Raw genomic sequence first — 12932 nt, 5'->3', positions numbered from 1 at the left:
CTGATAAATGTCAGGATAAATGAGATAATTCATTTGTACTTTAGGCACAAATCTGGTTTCAAGTTGCACAAAACTAAAACATGGCACTGATGCAAAGTCTTCTCAGCTTAGTGTTTTCCTGATATGGCTGACCAGTCTGGATCACAGAAAAGGAATCTAATTTTCAGCATAAACTTAGTTTTAAAGATTAAATTTTAAAAAGTATATATAGAAGGAAGGGATTTAGCTAGTGCTGCATGTGGATGTTGACGTGTCCCAAATCATTGCTTTCCAGACATAGGCAGTTGGCCTTAAACCTTTAGAAAATGTGGTTGAAATAAACCTAAAGCAGAATAAAAAAAAATTTGCAAGAATGTTGCTGTTTAACAAAGGCCTGCTGTTAAGTTTCGGTTCCTTCCCTTACTGCTGTAAGGAAATTAATAATGATTCATGATTTTTGGTTGCAGAGGGGAAAACCTACATCCCATTTACATTTTTGACATCATATTTCTGTAAAAGCTGAGAAGTTGCTTTGTAGGTTTTTTAATGAGTCAAGCCATTTGTATAAATACAGCAGTTCAGCTTGGAAAAATTCTCTGTTAATGGTTTGGCAAGAGAATTCCAAAATTGCTGTAGGAACATGGTTTGCACTGGGACTTCTCTGTGTTCAAGTGTGAGCAGCAGGAATGGGCATGGGCAGTGGCCAGGCTCTGGTGTGCCCTTTTCTGTTTGCTGCATGTCAGTGGAGACATGTAGGAGTTTGACAACTGTCAAGTTTCCCATGATAAAATAGCCTGGAGTTTAGGGAATAACATCCTGTTTGGTCAAGGAACAAGATCCATCCTGTTGCCCTCCCTGCACTGGTACTGGTTTCAGTCTTTGCTCCCCATTGAGTTTCATTTCTTGGTCACTCTGTTGGCTGAATTGAATGAGGGACGAAAGTGAGGGTTGAGAAACACTATTTATATATTTTACAAAATAGGGGATAAGTTGAAGGTCTCAGAGGAACTTATTTTTGTGAGGCATTTAGTTTTGCAAATCAGTAACGGGGATCATTGTTTTCCTTGGCCCACATCCTGACAGAAAGGAAGAGTGGAAATCATTGGCTTCTTGTGGTTTAAAGCTGAAGAAAAATTTTAAATTGAGGCACCTCAGCCCAGCACCTCTTTCTGGATGCTGAATTATAGTGAAATGGTCAGAGGTTGTGTCTGGGGAGGTTGAGGTTGGATGTCAGGAGAAGGTTCTTCCCCCAGAGGGTGGCTGGGCCCATGGACCACAAAATCAACACTGCTGTCCCTGTCTCTGCTTAGGTGTCCATCAGTCCAGCTGCTGAAGAGCCTTTCAATGTGCTGGAATCCATCTCTCTGCTGGAGCATGCCAAACCATCTCATTTACTTTTAATATTTAATTCAGGCTGCGCGTGTTGGGCCGAAACCCCAGCGTGGTGAGGCCTGCGGGGCCTGCAGCGTCCAGAGCAGAACCCGGTGGTGCTTTAGCTCTCACCTTTCTTGTGCTTTTCTGTCTTCCAGCTCCTGTGTGAGGAGTGGGCGAGCTATGGAGTGTTTTATAAATACCAGCCCATCGACCTGGTGAGGTGAGAGTTCAACCTTGGGCAGAGATGAAGCTCTGCAGGGATGCTCGTGCCCCATTCCCCTGGGTGGATGCTGCCCTCAGTGCCCCCTCACCCCGGGGGATTCCAGAGAATGGGAAATTCACTGGGAGAAAAGGAGTTTTCTGTGAGTTTAGAACATGCTGATATATCCCACACTGAGTGAAAGCTTGCGGGGGATATATTTTTAATTAATTTTATTTGCTCATTACAAGACTCTCTGAGGAAAGCGAGGTGTCTTTTTAAGAGGATTCACTCACAGAAGGTCCAAAGATACCAAACTGCGCAACAGAAAGACAGTGGGGGGGAAAAAATGACCAGTGGGACAAACTTGTTTTCAGGGTGCCTGTATCTCTGGATGGACTCCAAGCATCATGAGAAAGACAGTCCTCTGAGAAGAAAAAAATTCCCACAGGTCATCTTACTTTCTCCATGCCTAATCCAGATGTGATTCATAATTTTAGCCACATTATATTTTAAGAAATAGGAAACATGTCTCTCTCATTTCTTTCTCTTTTTTTCTAAATGTATTTCAGAAAATACTTTGGAGAGAAGATCGGGCTATATTTTGCCTGGCTGGGAGTTTATACACAAATGCTCATTCCAGCTTCAATTGTAGGGATTATTGTTTTCCTCTATGGCTGTGCAACTGTGGATGAGAATATACCCAGGTAAAATGGATGAAAAAATAGATTCTGCTGTTGGAGGGCGCTTCAAGCTCAAAGTTGCCTTGCTTTAGAAATGTTTTGTCAGTAATATCTAGGCCAAGCACAGCTGAAATTGGAGTTTCTTGTCGCTGGGTCTTGTCCTGTGCCACCCACATCCCTTCACCCCAGTCCCCATTCCCATCTGTGCCGAGTGGCTGTTGCAGCAGGATGGTTTGCTCCTAAAACTCCATCCTCATGCTTCATCTTTTGGAAGCTGTGCTTCAAATTAATCCACCTCCACAGCTCCCCTGATCTCAGCTTCCAGTAAAGCACAGAGCTCTCCCAAGGGCACAGAGCAGCCCATTTCTATCTCATTAGCATTCATTGTTACTATTACTTGGGCAGTTTGCATTGATGTCCTAAAAATAATTCTTGGCCGGTTGCTCAGGTGGTTGGGATTTTTACCAAACTCAGATCATTATGTTAAAACAAACCAGCAAAATTCTGCTAATGAGGGGGTTTGGTGCTTCCCAGCACAGAGTGCTGAGGAGGGCATTGTGTGACAGAGAGATGCATCAAGAATATATCTCTCTCAAATAAGCTACTGTGATCACGTCAACAAAATCTGGATGTCCTCCTACTTTTAATCTTTCAGCAAGTTTTGTATTAAAACATTTTTAAAGGCCTCTGATTTTGCATTATTCGCCCTGCATGCATCATCAGCTGGAGATGCAAATTACATGGTTTGTACAACAAGCACCAGTCCTGAATAACAGAGCAGATAATGGGTACCAAAAAATAGATTTAATTTTTTTGTTGTTCATTAAGACTGCTTTGTAGTGCTTCCAACAGTTGAAGAAAGTCAAATGGAGGGTCACTGTTGCTATTTCACAGATGGAATACAGAGGAGACAAATTGGTTGAACTCCAGTCTCTTGATGTTCAGCACTTCCCCTGTACCTTATCTATCACTGTAGATAAAACAAGAGTGTTTTATTTTATTTTTATTTATTTTATTCTGTAAGATCTTAGAGTAGGAAGCATAGAGCCTTATGGCTCTGGGGCAGGAAGGAGGGAGGGAGACAGCCTTACATGAGGATTTCAGCCCCTGCAATGGTGTAGGATCGTATCCAATGATCCTACAGAAGCAGCTGCTGTCTAGAGAAGAAAAGATCACCAGAGCACAAAGCTGGAGCCATCCTGACCCCGCTTTTCCCTTCTCTTGTGGCTTTGTTGCAGTATGGAGATGTGTGACCAGAGAAACAACATCACCATGTGTCCCCTGTGTGACAAAACGTGCAGTTACTGGAAGATGAGCTCTGCTTGTGCCACTGCCCGTGCAAGTCATCTGTTTGATAACCCTGCAACTGTCTTCTTCTCAGTCTTCATGGCTCTCTGGGGTAAGGAGATCTATGCCTTGATGTTAAGCTTTTAATTATTAAAAATACAACGGAAGAAACAGAGGAGATAAAGCAGTATATTTATACACAGGCAGTAAATGATAGAAATAATTTATCTTTTTTTTCTTCTTCCTTTTTTTTTTTTTTTCTTTCCCATGAAACTGTCACACCCAAATTTAAATTCTGGACTGGAGACTAAAATTCAAAAAGTTGCTGAAGCTGAATAGCAAATGAAATTGTTAAGCATCTGTCATAAAACTGCTGCGTGGTTTGTCAAAATTTCATTAACGGGATTGCACAGCTTGCCAAAAAAAAAAATCTCTTTGCAGAGCCAGCTTCCACTTTAGAACATTACAGAAGAAATGTATTAATGTACTCTGGGGTTGAGGGGATGGCTCTGGGGGGAAGTGTAATGGCCTTTAGCGTCTTCAGGACAAACCAACATTGATTCCTGAGTGTGGTCTGAGATGCAATTAGGGTTATCAGCAGGCAGACATCTTGCAAGGAGGCTGGGAAGAGGGAACAGTGGTGCAGAGGGATTTTTCCTGGTCCTGATGCTGCCCTCATGCTTTGAGACCTTTCTGGGCATGTCTCTGGCACTAGGGTCAAAATATGAGCCCTCTCATGACATCTTTGTGAGGATGCCTTCAGAAATGGTTATGGAGGGCTTCTCCTGTCCCTACTGGGGAAAGGATGGGGAACCTCCTTACTCCAGGAATGGGCTCTGGGAGAGAGGAGCTTTCATGGCCACATATTCCCAGCAGCAGTGAGAGCAGCACAAGCCCCCCTGTACACCTCACTGTGAATTAATATAACCTGTTCTGGATTATATTTCAGAACAGGTTATATTAATTCACAGTGAGGTGATAATAATACACCCTGAGTTTTTATCTCTTTCCGTGCATAGGGAACTGTTTGTACATTACCATTCATCTGAACTTATATAAGTACATTTCAGCATAATTTAATTTTAATTTTTGCCCAGGATCTGTGTTTGGGGTAGCATTGTTTTAGATGCAGCACTGTCAGGAAAGTCAAGTGTCAGCTTCGGTCTCCCTCATTTACCACTAGTGGGAGCCCCACATGAATCTTGGCATGTTATCCTCTTGTCCAAAAAGTAAAAGTTTGCCTCCCTTTCCACAGCAGGCAACTATTGATCTCTTCATCCAGTTTTTACACTCTTGTGCAAAGTAAGGCAGACTGGCAGAAGCCAGGTTCTGGGCCCTGCACAAAATCTGAGAGGGTTTTGGAGTGGGATGTCAAACTTCTCAAGCTCTTTGGAGTCAACACAAAGTTTTATTGTGGTACAATCCCATATAAACCAAACATTGCTTCAAAAATGTCTTTTTCAACTGGAAAACTAAGAACTTTGTCCACACAGTTTTGAATTCCTGTTGTTAAATTCATGTGTGGCTGAAATAGGGAAGTGCAGGTGCTCGTGGCAGAGCAGGGATGCAGCTGCCTGGCACTTCCCCCAGGGCTCCCAGAACAAGCCAGCATTCCAGACACGGTCCTCTCCTCTTGCCCTGCTGTAAGCCAGTGCCACGGGAGGATTTCCAGCAGCATCTCAGTCATGTTCCCCATCTCTGGCTGTAAATGGAAGCTGCAGCCCCCAGCCAGCGTGAGAACTGTGAGGAGAGGAGAGGCAGTTCCAGGTCCCTGAGACAAGGACCCTCTCAAGACACAGCTCTGGCCACCCTGATTCACAGGAAGCCTGTGGCTTGTGAAGGGGCTCAGCTGTAGCTTTTCCACATGCAAGTTTCGCTTGGAAGGCGAATGAATGTCATGGCCCCAGCCTGGCTCCAGTCAAGAGGGTGTCCTTTCCTCTCTGTTCAACTTTGTTACCCTCTCCCTGCCTCTGTTTTTTCTGGATACAAATGTTTCTGAGCACATCTGTTAATACTCACTGTGGGAAGCTCCCTTGGGAACACCATTTCTTGGTAGACTTGCCTCTTTCATAATCACTTATTTATTATACAACACTGGTGTATTCCCAGCATCTAAATATGTCCTCTGAGAACTCGCTCGGTCTCAGGGGCAGATAGACTGATATAGACTGGGATCATTCATGGGGAATCAGGAATTGCTTTAACGAGGTTTTTTTTCTCTGAGCCTTCTCCATCAAAAAGAAAATGGCTGGGTTTCTAATGATTAAAAGTAAAAGGCTTCCTCTTTCACACTTTCACAATAGTGTTTGGGTTTGAGTGTGATGATTAGAGCCAACCACTCTATTGTGACCACAGGTGGATGTAATTATATAAAAATGCTTTATCTTTATATCCTTGAGGGAATAACTCTGCCATCAGTGCAAGTGAAATCATTCCTATTTTGTACAGATAAGATTCAGGTTTTTTGGATTCACAAATGAAACAATACACAGTTGAAGACCAATAATATTATTAGTCACTCATACAAATATTTAAACAAGTTTGGCTGCCTGGCTTTCCTAGACCCCTTAAAACTTGCAGGCATCTTCCTACATGGAGCTGTGGATGTAACAAATGCCCTTTCTTCAGTTCACCTGGATAAAACATTTGGCTCCTGGCACATCAGTGTTTCCCAGCCAGACCTGACTGTGGAATAAAAAGAAGCAGAAATGAAGTTCTGTGGTAATCTGTGTTACATGTTAAACTGTTGTTTCAGCTGCAACCTTTATGGAGCACTGGAAGAGAAAACAGATGCGCCTCAACTACAGGTGGGACCTGACTGGGTTTGAAGAGGAGGAGGTTTGTTCCTTCAGTTCTGACTCTTTGCTTTCCACCCTGCTATTGCCCTGACCTTACAGGCTTTGCCTCATGTTCCTGGGAGGGTTCCATCCTACAGGAGGAAGGAAAATCCCTATACATGAAGCGTTTGAGGTTTTTGTAGCAAAGGCATGACTAGTCCAGTCCTGTTGCCATGGGAACATAATTGTATAGCCACAAAATGTGACTATTTTTTTTCCTTTTTGAAGTGTGGGGTCACACCTAGCAGTGTAGGCATGGAATATCCAGCTCAGACCTTCTGCTGAAGTCAGGGTGCCAAGAGCCAAGGACCTCATTCATCACACACTGCTGTAAATCAGAAATGAGTGCATTGAAGCTGATAAAGTTACAGTGCTGTAAAAAAAGCACTGAAAAATTCCTGTTAACTTTAACGATGCAGGATCAAGCCCTGACTTGGAAAATACCTCAGAAAGCATTGCCAGACATGTGGGGTTGAGGCATAGGGGAGGGACACGATGTGGAGGTGGTGGAGTTTTTTGCAGTGGCTAAAAAAATAGTAATACCTCTGGCCAGGTTTATTCTAAATCTGCTGAAGAGAATAAAGGAGAAAAGGCACAAATCTGTATGAAAAGACCTTCAAAATCAATGAAGTTTTGGAAAGAGAGGAGAGAAAATCCTCAGTCAGCTGAGAAACTGTTTCCCACCTTTTTGGCTTTGATTTTGCCACTTTACAGAAAATAAAGGGGACACCTTCCCGGAGCAGAGCACAGTCCCAGCCCCCAGCCTTGCCCTGCTGCTGTTATTAAAAGAAGTATGACCTCCCTTGTCACGTCTCTAGATGTCCTAAATAGATACACAACAAATACTGCTCACGTGAAACACAAACCTCAGCAGCCCTTCCTGGCTTTGACACCCTGCAGCTTGCTGAGCCTGGCACAGCCATGGCTCCCCTCGCCCCCAGAGCCTTTCTGTAGGAATTATCTCCCCTTAATATGTTTATCTCCTCCAAAATATATTTAGGTGCCCTGTGCCAGAAGCCTCTGCACTGGTCCATACCTATTTACTGGGGGAGAATATAGGGATTTATTTCCTGGACACTATATGCTCCTTTATTTTTGGTAACTTGTTAGCATCCATGAAAGTGAAGAGGATTAAGTGTATCTTTTCAATGGCAGCTTCATGTCTGAGTCCAGAGCTTTGCACAGCCAAACCAGCAGCTGTCAATTCCATATATTTTATTCTGTGTTTTTGGTGGTCACTGATAAATAATACAGTCATGGGTTTTTCACAGGATTTTAGGTTCTCCTGTTGCTGATTTGGGGGAAACTTAAGCTAGAATCATGTTGAACAGTCTGGGTTTTGAGTGAAATGCTAAACCACAAAGTATCTCATTTTCTGGTGCTTTTAAGGATGTCAGGTTTGCACAATACTTGCAGTAAAGTTAATTAATATAGAACATTAATAGACTGGGTTTTCTCCAATAGTGTCTAACCATCCACTGTACCTATCTTTGTTTCATGTAACTTTTAATATATAAAAACAATATGACCTGGAACAGTTCAGTAATCAAAATTTTATTTATTTGTTTTTTGTTTTTTCTTGTTTTTCGTGGTTTTTTTCTGGTTTCCTGAAGGAGGCAGTCAAGGTTTGGAAAACATTTTTTTTTTCAAATCGCTCCTACCTTTTTTATTCCATGTCTACTGATGAATGCCATCTTTTGATCTCCATTTCTCCTTTTTCAAGCATCAGATTTGCTTTGGAACTCCCACTGATTGCTTTGCCTTTACACCCTTCCCCTCTCCACTTGTTCAGACTTTTTTCAGCTCCGTTCTGTTTCCCATCCAATGCATAATTTTGAATTCTGACTCTTTTATGAATGCGTAATTGTCGGGAATTCTGAACCCATGAATCTTCCTCAGTCTTTTGGCTGTCTCTTACTTCCAAGTGTTTCCTGTACCTTCTCCTGCAATGCAGACAGAGAATCTGTGGATGCTGTCCTGGACAGAATTAGGGGAACACCCCAACTGACAATTTTATGGGATCCCAAAGACATGTATTTTGCATACTCACAGCAGAAAATTAATCCTCTCATGAGCTGAGGATCACTGAAATTGGTTAATGATGTTTAACTTTTTTTAAAAATAGAGGTAACTAAAATCCAAGCATCATGAGCTGTGCTGTCTGCAGGTTGTGCTGCATATCTCATATATTAAATGTAATCTACACAGCACTGCACATTGCTGTCCAAATTATTCTGCAGCTGCTCCTGTATTCACAGAACTTAACTTTTTTTAATTATAATCAACTATCAATTCACATGAATGACATACCAAGTGAATTGGAATTTGGTTAGAAAACTCAGAAATTATCAGGAAATCAACCTGCAGAGAGTTCATCTGTAGCTGATTGATAGAGAAAATAAGTAATCTTGCTTTTTTTTATTAAATATGACTTCTTTCACAGGATCATCCAAGAGCAGAATATGAAGCAAAAGTTTTAGAAAAATCATTGAGAAAAGAACACAAACATAAAGAGGTAAGGTAAAAATATTCATTTGTTTCCCTTATGAAAAAGAAGGTTGTTACAGCAGGCAGTGACCCAAGACTAATAAATAGGTAAAAAGTAGTCAATGCTCACTGTGTTCAAGTTCCAGATGTCTTCTTCCACACATGAGATGCTCGGGGTCTGCCAGGAACAGACCTGATTAAATCTAGAAATGACTTTACTAATTAGATTCAGGAGTGTGGCTCAGGGAAACTAACAGAGCCTCATCAAAGAGGTGCTCCTCTAACACTAATAAATCAAGTTTGAGCAAACTGTAACAAACCATCTTGTTCTATGCAGTAAAAGTACCTAAAGCCTCTCAGGAAAAGTTCTCTGTCTTGCTGGACTTTCTCTGCAAATAAAAATATTAATGAAGAGTACTAACTCCAATTTCCACGCCAAATTCCAGCTTTGGCAATAACTTTCTGCCTTTTAAAACCACAGCTTCTTCCCCTTTTATCCCACTGAACGAGGCAGTGCTCACTTATGCTCTGAACTTACTCTATGTCACTGTGAGAAAGGTGCTGCCTGTCACCCCAGGAGCCCCTGCCTCTTGCCAAGGGATGCTGCAATCCCTACAAGCAGCTTCCCTGCCCTTTCACTGGAGCTGGAATTCCTTTCCTGTCAGGAGCAGAACGATTTGGGAAAGCTCCTTTTCTCCCCTGCCCACTGATGCCTCCATCCTACCTGAGGTTATTCCCCCTTCACTACAAGGAGTGAGCCATTTGTGTGCCCTGGTTTTATTGAGAAAAGTAAAAACTCCAACATAAAATTTGGCAGAATTTCCTCTCTTGTGTTTGTTGCCAGTGGCACTACAACATGGAACTGTTCCCTAAATTGGGATTTTATGGCAACCCTGTGAAAATACAACTGCAATAACATTTGCACTCTTTAGAGGAGCACATATAGATGAATGTTAAAGTAAATTTATACTTGAGTACCACTGGGCCCCTCTTAACAGATGCTACAGAGCTGCTGGTGGTGTGTTCCCATTAATCTATAGGATGCTGTATGTAAGTGGTTCAGGGCCATAAGCAAATCAAATCCCTTTTAAAATCCCTTGCAGAAGAGAAACAATTTGGGTTGCTGCACTATGATTGACTAGGTAAAGGATTTTGGATACAGACTTTACTGTAGTCCATTAAAAATCTGTAACTTGCTCTACTTTTGCGTATAATCAGAATTCAGATCTTAAATGTGGAAGGCTAATCAGACAACTAATGAATGGTGGCCCTCTAATATTGGAGAATGAAAGTTGAGCAATTAAGAAAGGATTTTTTTTTTTAACCAGACTATTTATAAGTTTTTGGGCTGTGTTCAATTTGGATGTTACTAATTTGGGAAACGTGAGAAAAAGAGGGGTTTTTTTTCTGAAAGACTTGGTGGTTATCTTTCATTGGGATCTAGTGTGATAAAGTTCAAATTCGACAGTTGTAACACTTGAAAACCTTCTTAAAGAAAAAATATCTAAAGCTAAACCAAAATTGCTTGTAGTTTTTCAAGAGAAACCTAATTTTAAAAAAACCAAAAACTAAAGGAAAAAAAAATCTGCACATTCTTTACACCTCATAAAATATAAAGCAGAGCACAATCCTATATTAAAAAGGGAATATCATTTGCAGGATTGCCTGATGTTCCCTAGGATTTGGGGCAAGCATTTATCTTTTCTTGCTGTTATATTTTATTAACTTAAAGCTGAAACACAAAGCCTTAACCAAGCTAACAGAGCATTCACTTGTGCTAAAGTGCTGTGTCAGTAGAGAATATGGAATTAATTACTGGAATTAATCGAGCAGTGCTTTGTAATTCCATATTTCCCAATCCTGTTCTGTTTCCTTTGACTGCCCATCAGAAGCACCGATATTTTCCAGAAGAGACAGCAAACAAATGGAGACAAAGAGTTAAGAAAGTCATGGCTGGGGTGAAATTGGTTCTTTTTATACAAACTTATGAAGAAATTCAAATTATGAGTAATTATGGAAGACACAAATCAATTTGGTTTTGGCTGTTGAACCTTTGTTTAATATTCACATTCAGTTCTGGGTTTCTTCCCCTTCCTTGCCTCATTCCTTCAGCATTTTTTGGGACACTGCTCCATGAGTTGGGAATGGCACTGCATGGCTAATCTTAGATTTCCCATCCTGGATGTTATGTTTTGCAGAGGAGCATGGGCCATGTGCTGAAAGAGCCGCTTGCACTTCCCTGAGACAACGTGCATGTCATAAAAATAGAATTTGAGCAATATTTTTACGTGCATTACGTGTGCATCATTCTCTGAGATGTTTCTTTTGCTGTTGATTTTCTGTGTTTCAAAACAATTCCAGGCATCCAAGTTTGTGAAGGACTCCAGAGGAGCAAAGCTCTTCTAAATGAATATTTTGTAGCCAAAATTCAGGCAGGGGCTGATTGACTGGGTTTAGGGAATACGGAGAATATACAGAGTTGTTATATAGAAAATGACAAAATGGTTTGGGTTGGAAAGGACCTTAAAGATCACCTCATTCCAGTCCCCCCTTCTATAATTCCTATTATTGTAGTCCATTAAATACCATAGGAATAACCAGGTAAAATTAAAAGTCACTCATATCAAAAGGAACTTTAAATCTTGCCACACATCAAAACCTAATCTTCCCTGTCAACTGAGTGCTCACCTTGGAGCTACTCTGTAGCATGAATTCATTTAATACTTAAATCTGTATTTCAGTGGAGCCAGTGGTGCAACAGCAGAGCTGCAAATATTAACTGTGGAAGGGGGGAGGAAGGAGGGGGATTTTTGTAGGGAAAGCAAAAGAAAATATTTAACAGAAAGAGAGACCTTACTTCATGGTTTATGACAACCTATTTGCATGTTTCCTTCAAAAAGTACACAGAAAAATCTGGTTTATTTATACTCCTAGCACAGGCACTTGACCAGTCTGAACCTGGATACGGAGTAAACAATTTGCCTGTGTGGAATTGTGTCTGTAAACACTGTGTCTGCATCTTCTAACTGGTTGTGGTTTTGCCAGCCTTTTCTTCCCCCTCTCTGTTTCCATCACATGTGCAGAATCACACTCTCCTTCTTTATCAAATGTACCCTTTTCTTTTTCCCACCAAAAAAAACTTTAGACAGATAAAGAGAAGCTGACATGGAAGGATCGTTTTCCAGCCTATTTAACCAATTTTGTTGGCATCATCTTCATGGTAAGCATCACCTGGCAAAACCTGAAATGTTTTTTTACTGAAACATTGTATGGAAGAGAAGTGATAGGAAATTTTATCAGATGGGTGTAGTTCAAAATGGCTTTTTTCCAGGGAAAAAATTCAAGCATTTTATTGGTTCATGATCTGAAATCTTTGCAAGAGCTTGAATTTCTACTTTGCTGTCTTTTTCCAATAAACATAAAAGGTTACTAAACTAGGGGAGGGGAAAGTGAGGACACAGAAATAGAAATTCCCACACCATTGATAGGATGAAGCTTAAAAAGTACAGAGAACCCTCTCAGAAAGTAGAGACCAACATCATTTTTGTAGTCAAACTTTAGGAAATAACTGATGTTGCCAGTTGGAATCATAATTGCAATGACTTTTAATAAATCAGTCAAATTTGGAGCTATACCATCTAACAAGAGAATTGCAAACAGAGCACTTAATTCAAGGAAAATGTAAAATAATGATGAGAATAGCCTTCTTCCATTTGCTGATAAAGCATCAGCATTTAAAACAAATGTTGACAGAAACAATAATAATTCAAGTCATGGAACAAATTGGCAGATATAGTGAAAAAAGCCTAAGCCCTTTCCAAAGGTAGAATTTCCCAGACTAAGTCAATTATTTTGGTTTTTTGCTGTAGGGATTTTGGTTTAAGGTTAAGTTTTTAAAATTTTTGTATTTTCAGAGAACAGAAATGCCACAAATCTCTTATGCTCAGCTGAAGAATCCAGTATCTTTTGAGAACCATGTGTTAAAATCATTCCTTTATTTAAGCAATGAAAAATTGAGAGAGATTTTACTGAGCCAGGAAGTGTGTTGAAAGTGTGTTGATTTAATCAGATTTAATTTCCCTTTGT

At 40.7% G+C, this 12932-nt stretch overlaps 1 protein-coding gene across 9 annotated transcripts in view; it reads left to right on the top strand.

The window, feature by feature from the left end:
* Positions 1-12932, top strand: part of ANO1 (anoctamin 1) — a 71054-nt gene that overhangs the window by 46596 nt on the left and 11526 nt on the right. For 3 of the 9 annotated variants that reach the window (XM_074543753.1, XM_074543749.1, XM_074543745.1), the window contains 8 exons: positions 1509-1573; positions 2125-2259; positions 3474-3634; positions 6278-6360; positions 7973-7984; positions 8803-8874; positions 10736-10783; positions 11992-12066. In XM_074543753.1, the coding sequence (XP_074399854.1) occupies positions 1509-1573; positions 2125-2259; positions 3474-3634; positions 6278-6360; positions 7973-7984; positions 8803-8874; positions 10736-10783; positions 11992-12066 (651 nt within the window). The remainder of the gene's footprint in view (positions 1-1508; positions 1574-2124; positions 2260-3473; positions 3635-6277; positions 6361-7972; positions 7985-8802; positions 8875-10735; positions 10784-11991; positions 12067-12932) is intronic. The other 6 variants (XM_074543750.1, XM_074543746.1, XM_074543751.1 and 3 more) reach the window with 3 other exon arrangements.

The sequence above is a fragment of the Zonotrichia albicollis genome, chromosome 6 (assembly GCF_047830755.1).
Source record: "Zonotrichia albicollis isolate bZonAlb1 chromosome 6, bZonAlb1.hap1, whole genome shotgun sequence".
Taxonomy (NCBI): domain Eukaryota; kingdom Metazoa; phylum Chordata; class Aves; order Passeriformes; family Passerellidae; genus Zonotrichia; species Zonotrichia albicollis.
The sequence above is the reverse complement of the archived record's forward strand: the minus strand, read 5'-3'. Positions and strand labels throughout refer to the sequence as shown.